At 44.8% G+C, this 15,548-nt stretch overlaps 1 protein-coding gene across 1 annotated transcript in view; it reads left to right on the top strand.

The window, feature by feature from the left end:
* PAPPA (pappalysin 1) overlaps positions 1 to 15,548 on the top strand; it is a 246,209-nt gene that overhangs the window by 186,061 nt on the left and 44,600 nt on the right. Inside the window, exons 16-18 of the mRNA XM_081179613.1 lie at positions 1,170 to 1,380; positions 3,528 to 3,699; positions 9,905 to 10,052. Coding sequence (XP_081035739.1) covers positions 1,170 to 1,380; positions 3,528 to 3,699; positions 9,905 to 10,052 — 531 coding nt within the window. The remainder of the gene's footprint in view (positions 1 to 1,169; positions 1,381 to 3,527; positions 3,700 to 9,904; positions 10,053 to 15,548) is intronic.

Genomic DNA, 15,548 nt, shown 5'->3' with positions numbered 1-15,548 from the left:
AGAATTTTGTGCCCAGGGGAATCACCCCAGTAGCTGCCCCCCATGCTACACCACTTACTAGCTCCCAATGTGAAGGACATTATGGCCTGAATTACTGTGGACATGAATAAAGTAAGGACTATGAAATGAATCCCTTGGCTCAGAGAAGGCACAATATGTGATAATGCCATCATCCTTTGCAATCTTGCCACTTTTCCAAAGGTTACACTGGGCAATCACATATTGTTGTTATTTTATTTAAACTTGATAATTGGTTGTTTCACATAAAGGTCTCCAAACAATTTACAAAACTACTTTGTAGTGGCATTTCATTGCCTGGTAAGTACCTGGCCTGTAATACTGACAAGGCGGCTTCTAAAAGTTTCTGTTTCAGAACATACAATGTGAATAACTTTCTCATGCCTGAGCTGTACCACTGTAGATTGTATGCGGGGGGGAGGGTGTCACTTGACAAAATGCTCACCATCATCCCTGCACATAGAAAGCTAGTATATTGGGGAACATGCTTTGGCTTAGCTCGACATGTATATTGTTCCCCCCCCCCCATTTCTGAATTTTATCGGATTGCAGCCAGCTAAGTTTTACTCTGGGTGGACTCGCCATAGTTTATGAACCTAAGTTAGTCATGTCTAATCACTTCAGTAGTACACTCCAAAATACAGAACTCGTTTTCTTTTTTATATAAGTTTGGGGACCCTGTGGCCCTCCAGATATTGTTGGACTACAATTCTCAGCATCTCTGACCATTAGCCATGCTGAACATTGGGAAGACACCTAGCTCCCTTCCCCTGTTTTATGTGATGCTTGGTGATGTTTTGAAGATGTATGTTGCTTTAATTATACACTCTTTAAAAATAAGAAGCTGCTTTATTCTGAACCAAAACATTAGTCCATCTAGCTTAATATCGTCTCCACTCACTAGCAATGGCTCTCCAGCGTTTCATATAGGGAGTCTCTCGCAGTCTTACCTGGAGTTGTCAGAGACTGAAGTTGGGATCAAATGCTTTGCCAGTGAGCTGTGGTCCTTTACCTAAAGAGCACAGGGACACAGGAGTTTGCCTTATACTGGGTCAGACCATCCCCAGTTAACACAGCCTTCAGCTCACCAAATTCTTCAGCATGCATTACTCTTCACATCACAACTCACTCTCACTTCTGTCTCTGTCCAGGGAACAACAGCAACTTGACATGCTTGGAAGATGGGCTCTGGTCCTTTCCTGAGGCGCTCTGTGAACTGATGTGCCCAGCTCCTCCTTTAGTCCCCAGTGCCGACCTCCAAACTGCTCGCTGTCGTGAAGAGAAACACAAAGTTGGTTCCTTTTGCAAGTATAAATGCAAGCCAGGTTACCATGTCCCAGGATCCTCTCGGAAGGCAAGGAAGTAAGTGGGTACTGCAACAGGTTGCTGTGCCTCTTTTCATTACTGATTATTTACAATCAGTCTGGTGTACTGGTTAGAGTGCTGGACTAGGACTTGGGAGTCCCAGGTTCAAATCTCTACTCGGCCATGAAGTTTCTTGACCAGGAACGGAGAAGAAATTTAATTCTGCTTGTATGCAAAGGCAAACCTAATTTGGACTTCGGGGGGAATACGAGAACAGCCATCCTTCAAACTCTGCAGTTCTCTTAATTTTGTGGTGTAGTTCTCCAGTCAAACAGTATTTACAAAAATGCATATTTTAGGGGGAAAGTGTGCATAAACATGACTGTACTTGTGAAAATAACATATGAACTGGACTGCAGGGGAGAATTCCTTACAGAAATCTGTACAGTAGTAAAAAATTTTTTTGCAAAAAAAGTGTTTTTGAGAAGAAATTTGCATTGTGCTGACAGATTTCCATGAAGGTTTTTTTTAATATATAATGCAAATAGCTGTAGAAATGTGGCAAACTGAATTTAGAATTGGAAAAATGAGACAAAGGGTTCCATATATCCCTAGCCACTACCTCTCAGCTGAGTCTTATCTCACATGGTAAAATGTTTGTAAACGGCGCTGGGAATTGTAGCTCTCTAAGTGGTTTCCTAATAAGTCTCAGTACCCTTAGCAGACTACAGTTCCCATGATTATTTGGGAAGGGGGCAGGGAGCCTGAACATAACTGTTCAAGGTGGCAGAAGCTTTAAATGTATAGTGTGGAAGTGACCTGACTTTTTCTGCATGAAGCAGAGGGTTTTACAAAATGGGCTCCATGGCAATGGAGGACATTCCATGTATGCTCCCCACTAAAGTCTGAACTGGGAGATCTGGGAAAGAAGGAAGGAAGGAAGGAAGGAAGGAAGGAAGGAAGGAAGGAAGGAAGGAAGGAAGGAAGGACTTCACATAGCACAACTGAATTATGGAAATTCACTACATGATATATAGAGAAGGCTACCAACTTGGACTGCTTTAATAGAAGAATGTGTTAACAGTAAGTCTAGTGGTCATTGTGGGTCAGTTGCCTCCTGTAATAACTCTTAATCTCAGAGTTGTGGGTTTGAGTCCCATATTGGGGGTTGGACTAGATGACCCTCATTGTGTCTTCCAGCTCTATGATTCTATGAAATCATTACTGGCCCAAAATCACCTCTGAATACCAATACCTGGGGCACATGAATCTGGAGAATGCTATTGCATTCATGTCCTGTTTGTGAGCTTCCTATAGGTATATGGTTGACCACTTGTGAGAACAGGATGCTGGACTAGATAGACCACAGGGCTCTTCAGATGTCTTGAACAGGCCAGAAACAAATTGGCCTCCTCTATTAGTTGCTTATGAGAATGAGGCCTTTGAAGGAATGGAGAAAGGCAGTGCCACATAGCTGTTCTGGGACGGAGTTCTAGGCATAAGCTGTTGCAAGAGAGCACAACAGGAGTGGATCAAGGGAGCAAAAAGTGTCCTCTAATTCCATAGCGCTTAAATGCAACAACCACAATCCTGGCCGCCGCCACCCTCCCCTGTGCACACATAAAAGGGCAAAGCATCAAGGATGACTTCCATGGAATTTTGCATGAGAATGCAATTTAATGGTTTATCTCAGGAGCCTCTTGTTACCTGCTCCTTTATTGAAGATGCTAGCCATTAAAGCTCACCCCTCTCATTCTGCCTCTATAACCCATTGCATTCACAAACCAGCTCTGTGCTAGGAACCTCCTTTTGGAAATACCCTCTTTGATATGCAACCTGGGGAGTCCCCTTTGAACCTTGGTGGGAAAAAGAGGTTTACTGGTATTCTACGTTTTATGACTCAGTGGGGATGGCGAGTGGAGAAAAAGAAACCCACATCAAAAATAGCCACTGACCTTAAGGTCTGGGTGAAGATTTTCAGTGGGGGGGGGGACTTCAGCAGCTGGACCTTTGGAAATAGTCATTGTTTTCATTAGGAGACCACACAGCATAAATCCACCACCATGGTCCTGAAGTGTCAGGGACACAAACGTCTGTTGTGGTGGCAGCTTGGGAAAATGTTACGGAACTCAGGCTGCGTGTTAAATAAATCAACCATCTCTCCTGTTTACCTTCTCTCCCCCCCCCCCCCCAATGTACTGTAGGAGGGCCTTTAAGATCCAGTGTGGCCAAGATGGAACTTGGCTAGAAGGAGCTTGTACACCTGTCACCTGCGAACCTCCACCCTCCAAGTTCTACGGGCTCTACCACTGCACCAATGGCTTCCAGTTCAACAGCGAGTGCAGGATCAAGTGTGAAGAGGATGGCACCCAAGCTGTGAGTCCCTTCCAACCTGATCTAAGCCGTTGCAGGTTTCTGAAAAGCCTTCCTCTGTAGCGATGCCCAAAAAGGTCTCACCAGGACGTGTTACATTGCCCCATTCTATTCATCCATCCATCCATCCATCCATCCATCCATCCATCCATCCATTCCTTTTATTTCATAAAATGTATACACCGCTTGATTGCCTTTTAAAAAGAAAACTCTCAAAGCAGTTTAGAGAAAAAGATAAAACAGTAAAATCAAGAAATAGCCACAACCGTACTTTAAAACATGTAGAAGTTAAAATACTGAAAAATTACAACTCACCTCAGCTTTCTAAGCATCTTGGTGGGCTTGTCTAAACAGGATGTTTGTAGCAGGTGCCAGAAAGTGTACAGTGAATGTGCCTGCTTGACCTCAATAGGCAGGGAGTTCCAAAGTCCAGGTGCTGCCACACTCAACAACTGAGTTCTTACAAATGCAGAACGGGTATTATGTGACACTTGTAGTAGCACCAGTTCTGCTGATAGAAGTAGTCAAGTGGGCACATGTGGGGTGAGACAATCTCATAGGCGAACTGGTCCTAAGGGCATTATATTGCTAATAGTAACATATTGAACTTGGCCCAATAGCAAATCAGCAACCAGTTCAGATCTGTGCACAGGGGTCATATGTGCTGACAAAGCCTCACGTCTATCAGCAATCATGCTGCAGCATTCTGCAGTGACCACAGCTTCAAGATCAAGCACGAGGAAAGCCCCATCTAGATTGCTTTGCAGTAATCCAGTCTTGAAATAACCAACACATGAACTGCTGAGACGAGGTTTTCCTGGTCCAAGAATGGTCATAGTTGCAGTTGGTAAAAGCGTTTCTAGTCATGGAAGCAGGGCCGTCTTACCCATAGGCACACAGGATGCGGGGCACCAGGGCTCCCAGGGGTGCCAGGCCAAGAGTCCGGGGCCCAAGAATTGGGTGCGGGGAAGAGCCCACCTGTTGGAGTGCTGCAGCGGGCTCTTCTGCTGCGGGCGGCTCTATGCCGCAAGTTGGGGCCAGTGAGACACTGAGGTAGCCAGCCGGCTCCACCCTCCTGTGCACCTGGGACTGGGCAACCTGGAGGGGGCAGGCGGATCTTTGCACCCCAGCACCACATATCCTTAAGACAGTCCTGCAATGGAAGCTACCTGAACCTCCATTGACAGAGCTGCCCATATGATCACTACCCCTGGCTACTAGTCACCTATCAGTATGTTCTACCTTACCTGGTACTGTTTGTACAGATTTTTATTTGATTTTACAAAAGTTACATCAGATAATATAGCTGAATAGACCATAACAGTCTTATATCATTCATGCATGGCAAAAGCTACATATTGGGTTTGCCACATTGCAGTGCTGTATCAGACTTATGATTCATTCTCATTAGTCAGCATATATACTCTTAGTTCATAAAGAAGATCAAACAAAGGAAAGAAAGATGAAATTAGCTGTTAATAAGCAATATCATACAGCCAAATACTCTCAATATTTTGGGTTAGTTCTCAATTATTGTAGGTAAGTGTCAGAGGCTCTTAACAGTTGTGAAAAAGCTGGTTTAAATAATATTTACTTTTCTTTCATGTTGCAGGTGAGATAAAATAGAATGCTAATACATGGGGTAGAGGTTGATACATTGGTTCAGATCGACCAAATCAAGCTAAGGGCTGGTGGGGGATATTGTTCATTTTCTGGAAACTAGCGTATGTAATGAAGTCAAACCACACTGCCTAGGTGATCTGCCCACGTGATAACTGTAACATATTTTTTTGTGACTCAAGAAGGGCTGTTTTCTAGTCTTCTACCAACCATCTACTGTTGCACCAGAAAGATCTTTCCAGTGTCTGATTATGTTTCATCTTGCAGCCTGTAATAGGTGGCCTATTAGTATCTCACCTGGTACTGAAAAGACCATAATGAAGGCTCCAAGTGAACCTCTATGGAGAGAGTTTCCCGTAAGTGCTGTGTCAGCACTGAAAAAGCCTTCTACAAGTTGCCAGCCAGCAGTGCCCTGCTCTTTTTCAGAATGCTCCACTGCACACCTACCCCCTCATTTTCCAGGATCCCCTCCCCGCCCCCCCATGCCCACTGAGCATACCTAATCCTTGTTCTACTTTTTCTGATATTATGCACAAACACACACATGATACCTCTTAGGGTTTTTCCCATAAAGCTTTTTTCTGCAACTTCATGTCTTGGGCTTCCCCCACCCAAAGACTCCTTTCGTTGCATGAAAGGTGCCATTTCAGATACAAAAGCACAAGTACCTGAAGAATGAGTTTGCTATGATTAAACTTATCTCCCAACCTAGGAGCCAACTCTTAGGGGCCATGTGGGCTCTGCCACCCTGCAATAAAATATTTGAGGGGGCTGGCCCCCCAAAGTTGATGTGCATTGTGTGTTCGATTATGTGGGGCAGGGCATAGCTGCTCCCCCAATATTTTATTCAAGTTGGCACCCTTATCTCCTGATCTTATGAGGAAAGCACTGCTTGATTCAACCAAAGATCTATGCAGTCCAGGGGTGTAGAACTGTTTCCACGGCAAGGGCTGTGATTTGCTATTCAACTACTTTGGGCAAAAAAAAAAAGAGTTGGATTTCCACTGTTTGAAATATGGCAGCCTGATACAGAACACCAGTTTCCAGGCACATCTCTCTCTGCCTTCATTGTGAACAAGTGAATAGCATTATCCCAAATCAGGGAAATATTCCAGCCAGGCGAAAACACTCAAGGATGACGTGAAGCAAGACCAGGGAGGGTTATGGCCCAGGGAGATTAGAGGGGGCCAGGGGAAAGTTCCAGGGCCAGACAGAAGGGCATGGAGGGCCACATACTGTTGGGGGGGGCATTAAATGAGGAGGGGGAGAACCATGTATGCCACCTTGAGCTGCTTGGAGAATAAGGTGGGCCATAAGTGCAATAAATAAATAATAAATATGAACTTCATTAGCATTTAAAGTAAAAATGAAACAAACTGTCAATAAATTAAAGCAGTGAATGAAAAAAATACAACAAACAGTCCAATGAGACTGGAACCCAATGCCTCAAGTCCATCATCCCATTTCACACAGTGACCAATCGGACACTTCTTAGAATCCCACAAGCAGGAGCCCTACTTAACATTTGCAGTGGTGCACTGCCCCCAAACAAGGAAGCTCTACTTGGTCATCATCATCATCATCATCATCATCATCATCATCATCACCACATAGATGTAGAGAGACCTCCCCAAACCTTCTACAAACCCATTGTTTCTGTTGCCCCCTTCTCCCGCTCCCATGGGTTGTAGCCAATGTTAATCCTAATTAAAGTAGAAGGCCTGTATCTCAGTGCCAGAGCATCTACTTTCCGTGCAGAAGGTCCCACGTTCAATCCCTGGCATCTCCAGGTAGGTCTGGAAAAGACTCCCTTTCTGAAAGCCTGGAGAACTGCTGCCTGTCAGTGTAGACAATACTGAACTAAATGGACTCAGTCCACATTCACACCATACATTTAAAGCACTGATACCACTCTGAACAGTCATGACTTCTCCCAAAGAATTCTGGGAGCTGTATTTTGCCAAGGATTCTAAGAGTTGTTAAGAGACACCTATTTCCCCCACAGATAAGTAGTTCCCAGAGTAGTTTAGCAATCAGTTCTTCTTCACAGACAACCCAGGAAATTGCAGCTCTCTTAACAATTCTCAGCACCCTTAGCACATTGCAGCTCCCATAATTCTTTGGTGGAAGCCATGACTATTCAAAATGGGTATCATAGTGCTTTAAATTTATAGTGTGAATGTGGGTTTGCATGGGCACAACTAACTTAGGTCCATCAATTTCAATGGGTTTGATCTGAGTAGAACTTAGTAGGGTACATCCTTGTGCCTTTTCTAGGTCTACAGCATCCTTTTTGAGAATGACTGGCCAGAACTGTGCATAGTAGAACAGTTATGCGTGTGCCATGCTGTGTTGTGTGAGAGATGCAAACAACTGGCATATTCTCTTCTGAAGTCTGGCATCTGGTCTGTGTAAAACCGTCACATACCAATCAGCATCCCTTCAGACTTTGACTCTTCTGTGTTTAGATCTAGCAGGCCCGGTTTCTCCCCACCTCTCACCCTTGGTGTGTTTTAGCTAAGTTGGCAGTCAATGTACCCGTGAGCTGTTTGGCAGCCTTACAGCCACCTGAGAGCCCGGTTCCACCAGCCTCTTATGTTTGGTGCAGAAAACATGCACTGATGTAATGGGGTTTGTGTTTCACAGTTCAGGGTTGTGTTGAAAACTGCTTCAAGCCCCACTGGGAACATAAGAAGAGTCCTGCTGGATCAGGCCAGTGGCCCACATAGTCTGGTATCCTGTTCTCACAAGAGCTGTCTCCCCTCCTGTGGTTTCCAACAACTGGGAAATCTATAAAGATGGGAAAACAAAATACATTATTTGCACAAGTGTCAAACTATGGGTCCTTACTTCCCAAAGTAGCGTGTTTCTGGGATGGAATCCTCACGCAATGTTCGTGGTGTTTCATTCATTATCATATTTGTACCCCACCTTCCTTTCAAGGAACTCAAGGTTGTGTACATTCTTCTCCCACCCACCCCCAACCCATTTGACCCTCACTACAACCCTGTGAAGTAGGGTAGAGTGAGAGAGAGCGACTGCCTAAGCTAACCCTGTGGACTTCATGCCTGAGAGAGGATTTGAACTCTGGTCTCTGACCCTTTAACCCTGTGATTCTCAACCTGTGGGTCCCCAGATGTTGTTGGGCTACAACTCCCATCATCCCTGAGCTCTGGCCTTGCTAGCTGGGGATGATGGGAGTTGTAGTTCAACAACATCTGGGGACCCACAGGTTGAGGAAGGCTGCATAACCACTGTGGCACACCAGCTCTCACGTTATAGCAATTACACATCCTATTCCTTCCTATATTTGGGAGGGTGGAGGGGGGGTTAGGGCAACATGGTGGGGGGAGTGCCAATCTCTGGTGTAAGGTGGGTTGGCTGAAAGTCTGAGCTCTCATCACATAAACAGAAGTTATTCCATACTGACATATAAAACTTAAGTGAGGTTCAGCTCTTAATTCAGACATGATGTAGCGGGGTGGGGAGTAGTCCATGGATATGTGTACATTTTTTCTTTTTAAAGCATGTTTTTAATGCAGGAGAAACATCAGCTTGGCTGTGAGGCAATTCCACCCCCACCCCCCGCAAAAGCATTTATATCATGCAGTAGTTAACATTATATGATATGTACCTTGGCACTGAAACCAGCATTTCAGTCTCACTGGAGTCCAGTTTTTCCTTGGCTTGCAATGAGGATTAAACCATTAGGGGCCTTACTAGTCCTCGTTTCTAGCAGAAATAGGTGTGTGTTACTGCTCTGCAGACTTTGGTGGACCTTGTGAGAGTACTGACCCTTGAAAATGATAATGGCTTCAATTAATGTGACCCTTCTGGCGAGGATAAATTATTGTTTTAGTGTTTTATATAGTTTTCTCCTCCTAATAAATTGGCTCCATAATAGGCTGATACTGGAGCTAGGGATGTGTGTGAGTGTGTGTGGTTTCTATGTTTGAATGGGAGAGAATTCCTTGGTGACTTCAATGCAGCTGAAATTTCTTTAGGAAGGCTGGGACAAATTTGCCAATTCCAGTTGACAGATCCCAATCTTCAGTTCAGTTCTCCACTTTCTGAAATAATTTTTTTCTTGGGGGCAGGGCAGATTGTCATTAAAACTCATCTGCATTTTCATTTTCATTTTTTGCATGTTTTGCTTATAGCAAACACATGCAGCTTTGGCTGATGTGCACATTTTGTTACAAGCCATTTCCTCTAATATATTGAATTTTCAGATACATTTTTCATGAAAATAATCGTTTTCATGCACACTTTTATGATTATTATTATTTTTTGTACACATGCAGAAAAAGTGATGGATAATAATGCAACCGTTGGTGGCTGGTGCCCATTGGGACTGGCAGGGTGTCCAAACCAGATGTGGAATCACAGCCAATGACAGGTGGAGCCACTACCTGATTGGATATGTGTAAGAAGGCAGGCAGGTGGGGGCTGGCTGAGGACAGGCTGAGGTTGCAGGTGTAGGGGCAGCGCCCCATTTCCCCAATGGACCAGCTTCCAATGAATGATAGTGATGCCTGGAACACCGTCACCCTTTCCCTAAGCTGTTCTTCCTGCTTTCTCTTACCAGGGCCGTGGGAACAACGTGATTCACTGCCGGAAAGACGGCACCTGGAGCGGCTCATTTCACCTCTGCAGAGGGATGCAAGGACACTGCTCCCTTCCCAGCCAGCTGAGCGGGGGCCTGAAACTGCAGTGTCCAGACGGATACAGCATAGGTATTTATAAGGTTTCTGCCAGCTTAGAAGCCAAATGTTTGATGTCAGTGAAAAAGGCAGGAGAAAGGCAAAGGTTCTTCAAAAGCTTCCTCTTCCGTCTCCAACCTTCCCCCCATTGGCCTGAGTCTCAAAACAACACAGCTAATTAATCCCTCTTGAAAGGGCAAGACAGACTTTAAGGTGCCAGACCTCTTGGTAACATATGATGCTCCCCTGCACTCACATAATAGGGTGGTTCTCTGTGGTCTTTGGTGATGGCTGCTCACAGTTGAACTGTAGGTAGCAGCCTTTATGTAACTATGTGCACAGGCACTTCTGTGTGGATGCTGCAGTGAATTTGTAGTCTTTTTAATCTGGAGAAGAGAAGAAACAACTAATGGGAAGCATGGCAGTGCAGGGATCAGGAACCCTGTGGTACTCCTGATGTTGCTGGACTACAGCTCTTGTCATCCCTCACTATGGACCATGCTGGTTGAGGCTGGAGGAGCCACAGGTTCCCCATCCCTGCAACAGCAGTCTCCAGATATCTGAAGGGCTACCATACACCTGTTGCCTTAGAATATAGCCTAGCACGGAATGAGTGGAAAGCAGATTTTGGCTGAAAAATTGGAGAGGCTTTCTGTGGGTAAGAGCTGTTCAACAGAGGAATAGCCTGCCACTGGAGATGGTGAGCTCTTCTTCTGGAGGCATTTGGTCCATCTATCAAGGATGGGAATGTATCAAGGATGCTGCAACATCCTGCATTGAGCAGTGGCTTGGACTAGATAACCCCCAGTGTTCCTTCAGATTTTTTTATGATTCTACAAAGAAGAGGCCAGCTAGATCAGACCAAGGTTCCAGTTTTCCTGAATGCTAGTGTGGCATCCTGTTTGCCTCAATGACTCCACAAAGTGCACAAGCAGGACATTATGGATTACATCCAACATTCATCATACTCTGAGCAGACCTGTTGAAATTAATGGGCATTACTAACTTACATCCATTGATTTCAATGGGTCTATTGTGAATACAAAACCTGGAGAGCAACTGCTGGTCATTGTTGACCAGGGATGGTGAAGCAGTGACCCTCCAAATGTTGTTTGACTGCATTTCCCAGGGATGCAGGTTTTCTGTTCCTGGTGTAGGCAATATTGAGCTAGGCAACCTCAAGTCCCAATTACTACAATGTATTCAGTGTGGGGCTTCCCTTGGGCCCAGTCCAGAACCTCCAGCTGATGCAGAATGCTGCAGCTAAATTGTTGTGGACAGCCTATTACCAGTGCATAACTCAAAATCTTCCACTGCCTGCCCATGTGCTACTGGGCCAGGTTCAATGTTCTGGTATCATTTGGCAAGGCCCTTAACAACTTCTGTCCAGGGTAGCTAAAGGACCACTTGATCCCTTCTATCCCTCCCTGATCACTGAGGTCTTCAGGGGAGTAATTTGTAGTGGGCCCCATGGTTCAGATGCACAGCTCGTATCCACCAGGAGCTGTATTTTCAGTATTGTAAATTCCTTTTGTGCAAATTCCTTTCAATAGGGCCCCTTCCCTATTGAACATCTGTCTACAGAAGACTTTTAAAAATTCAGCAGGCATTTTGACTTCTGTCTGATTTTATAGTTTGAACTGATTTTCACCCTTTTTTGTATTTCTTGCACACTGCTTGAAAACTATTGCAGTTAAGCGATGTATAAATTGTTTAAATAAACAGATAACTAGGTAGGTTAATGGCCTGGCTTGGTATAACACAACCTTCATTGTCCCAGTGACATCCTGAAAACATTTGCCTGTGGTTGTAGAAGCAGAATGTAAGATGAGCTTGCTGGGTCAGTCCAATGGCCCATCTCGTCTAGCATCCGTGTAACTGTGGGATTCCTGCAAGCTGAACACAATGAGCACAACAGCACTCTGCCCACCTGCATTTCCCAGCAAGTGGTATTCATGGTGGCTAATAACCCTTGAAGAAGACAGCAGTGCCCTGTGGGAATGGACCCTCTGCTGGTCAACACCTTTTCATTTGTCCATATCATGGACACAACACCAGGGTTGGAAACAGGAGACTTTTGCATCCCTACCTGGAGATGCCAGGGGCCAGATCTCTGGCCTTCTCTATGCAAAGCATAGGCTATGGACCTTCTGTGAGTGGCCCTTCCACAAAGTGTGAGCATCATTGACAAGGGATGGGGGAGAGATTTGATTCAGTTTGCATTTGAAGACAAATCCGCTTAATTCACGCTTTCTGAAATAATCCACTAACTGAGGAACAATCCTCTTTTGAAATATGCACGTCTCTAAAGTCATATACTAAGGTAAAATGCACACTACATACTTTCAAATATAGCTAATGTTGAAAACAACATACACAAATACATTATATAGAGGGAAATTGCTCTGCAAGTATGTGTATGTCAAAGCAAAATTGCAGACAAAAGGTTACATTTGGAGAAATCCACACTAAAATGCTGATGATTTTCCATGATAACTTAAAAAAACAAAAACAAAACAAAACCTGGCAAACTGGTGTGGCAATGTGGAGAACTGAATTTTGAGATTGGAAAAGGAAGAAACTGAAACTGTCAGAACCTCCCATCCCTATCACTGATCCAGGTTGTGTAGTCCTACCAATACAGCAAAGATGCATTGCAGGTAAAGCTCCAGGTCTATGTGTGTTTGTGTGATTTCCCCCTGCGCCATTCTCTCCTTGGCTATCATTTTGAACTCCAAAGAAATATCTCCCCTCCCCCTCTCTTACACATACACTGTGCTGATCCCTCATTATAGCCTAACTATTGTGAGTTGCTTCAAGTCCTTCCCAAGGGGGAGAGGAATGCGACCTAGATGAGCTCACTGCTCTGTAATGATGCCAATTATGGATCACATATCAAAACAATTCAGGCCTGCTCCTCTCCTGAAGTGTAAATTGCACTGCTGGTGAAGCAGTGAGACGGCAAGCAGGCATCCTTTTCCCTGACAACGTGTATTATCTCTGGAGAAGAGGTGACCTTTAGATGCCTACCAAAGGTTGCTGTAGCATTCAAGGGACATCTTCCTCCCTCATTTTTCATAATGCTGGGTCCTAACTTTCTTTTTTTGGTAGAGGGGGCAAGGTGTAGGAATGGAAGTTGAAATGGAAATTAAATAGCAATTGCCTTGTTCCACAAGGTATTGTTTTGTTATTCATTTATGTCACTTTCCCCATGATCATAGAACCATAGGACTACAATTACAGTTATCCTCCTTGTTTTAGCCTTATGGCAAACTTTGGAGGTAAGGCTGCAGCAATTAGTGCTGGCTCTGCCAGTATGTATTATGGACCAGGGTCAGTCTGAGCCTGGGTTTTCCATGCTCAAGTCCTTAGGGTGCGTAGCAACTTCTACCACCTTCGGGCAGTGGTGAGCTGCAGTAAACCCATCTCAGGGGTACAGAAGAAGAAGAAGAAGAGTTTGGATTTGATATCCCGCCTTTCACTCCCCTTCAGGAGTCTCAAAGCGGCTAACATTCTCCTTTCCCTTCCTCCCCCACAACAAACACTCTGTGAGGTGAGTGGGGCTGAGAGACTTCAGAGAAGTGTGACTGGCCCAAGGTCACCCAGCAGCTGCATGTGGAGGAGCGGAAACGCGAACCCGGTTCCCCAGATTACGTGACTACCGCTCTTAACCACTACACCACACTGGCTCTCCTTGGCATGCAGAAAGCCCCAGGTGCGATCCCAGGTCAGCCTATAATGTCACCAGCATGAAATTCTGGTGGGCCACAGCCAGCCAGCATAAACAATATTGAACTATCAGTGGCTAGTCGCCATGGTGGCTATGCTGTGTCTTCTCAGCCAGAGGCAGCAATGCTTGTGCATGCCAGTTTCTGGAAACCACAGGAGGGGAGAGAGCTCATGCTCAGATTCCGCCTGTGGGTTTCCCATTCAGGTATTTGTCTGGTCACTGAGAGAACAGAATGCTGGATTAGATGGGCAGTTTGTGTGGTGCAGCAAACACTTCTTTTGTTCATATGTTACTTGGAAAATTGCTGGGGATTGAACCCGGAACCTCCTGCATGCAAAGCAGATATGCTTCTTCTGAGCTATGGTCCTTCCACATAGATGGGCCATTGGCCTGATCCAGCAGGCTCTTCTTACATTCATTGTCATTGGCTGGGCCCACCCACACAACCCAGAAGGCAAAATCTATCCCAAGCAAGGCCTCTGATGAATATCTTAACAGCTGTGCAGAATCATTGGGGAATAAGCAGGCTATTTCGGTGGTTTATAGGTCAGGCGTTGCATTGAAAGAGGCATCTGTTGTCAGCAAGAACAGAATTTTGTCTAGTGAGTGACAGATAGCCACCCACACATACAGACATACCCTCCAGTCCTATGTTGTGTCTTCCATCCACTGGGAATGAACCAGTAACAGCTGTCTATGCAATTTTCCCAGAAAGCTTAATAAAATGCTGCTATCAGTGAAACTGCATCCATGGGATCCGTTAGGTTGGCACATATATACACAGGTGAAACTCAGAAAGATAACCCATCTTCAAACAACAGCAAAATCTATCTACCCGTTTGACTCAGCCACTCAAAAATAATGGAAGGCAAACCTATCCAAAGGCATTTAAAAGCAAACCTATCTGATTCGCAGTTTCTGAAACAATGTGCAAACTGAAACAAAGCTATTGTTTGAAATTCATTCTTTTCCATATTTTGCAATGCAATTTCTCCATCCAAGTAATGTGTAAAAATAGCAATAGTCACAATAATACTAGAGTAAAAATGCACATATCAGTGAAAATATTGTAATATATTTGGGGCAATTCTTTTGGAAATATGTGTATATGTGAGGGGAAATGGCATAAAAGCTGTGTTCATTAAGAGAAATTTGCTCTAAAATACTGGTAAATTTTAATGAGGACTTTACAGAAAAACTTATGTGGCAATGTGAAGAACCGAATTTAAGATCGGGGGGCGAGAAACTGGAAGAGACCAAAATGGGTAGGTGCAGACATTGGTGTTACCGCAGACACCAATCAGGGAAGGGTTTGTTGTGAGCCAGAAGTGAGAAGCTGCCTCCCCTCCTTGGTCTTGTTTCTGATACTGATTGGAGTTCAGAGCTCCTTAATGACACACTCACAGCAGCTGTGCCACTGTGAGAGTGATTTCGCAGAGGGGGGAAGCCAATGCAGCAGTGGCGGCAGCACCCCCAAGGGTGCAGGTTTGTGTCTTCGAAAAGCTCCAATATATTACTGCTTACCTTAATAGGGATAGGGCAGGGCTCCTGTGGTGCACAACCATTAGGCGAAATGAGTAAGGGGCTTGCCTGCTAGCAACTGCGCCACACCACTTGTGCCCTATGTAAACAGGTTTCAAAAGCATTTCAGGCTGAAAGCTCCCTCATAGAAAGAAATCCTATCTGTTTGATTAATCTGTTTAGGTCCCACCTCTTCCTCCCGAAGATGCTCAGGGTGGTAATAACAGCAATCGTAAGAATAATTTCCATGCACATAGAAAACTAGCTTGCCAGAGAGA

This window comes from Podarcis bocagei (genome assembly GCF_964188305.1).
Source record: "Podarcis bocagei genome assembly, chromosome: Z".
Classification (NCBI taxonomy): Eukaryota; Metazoa; Chordata; class Lepidosauria; order Squamata; family Lacertidae; genus Podarcis; species Podarcis bocagei.
The sequence above is the reverse complement of the archived record's forward strand: the minus strand, read 5'-3'. Positions and strand labels throughout refer to the sequence as shown.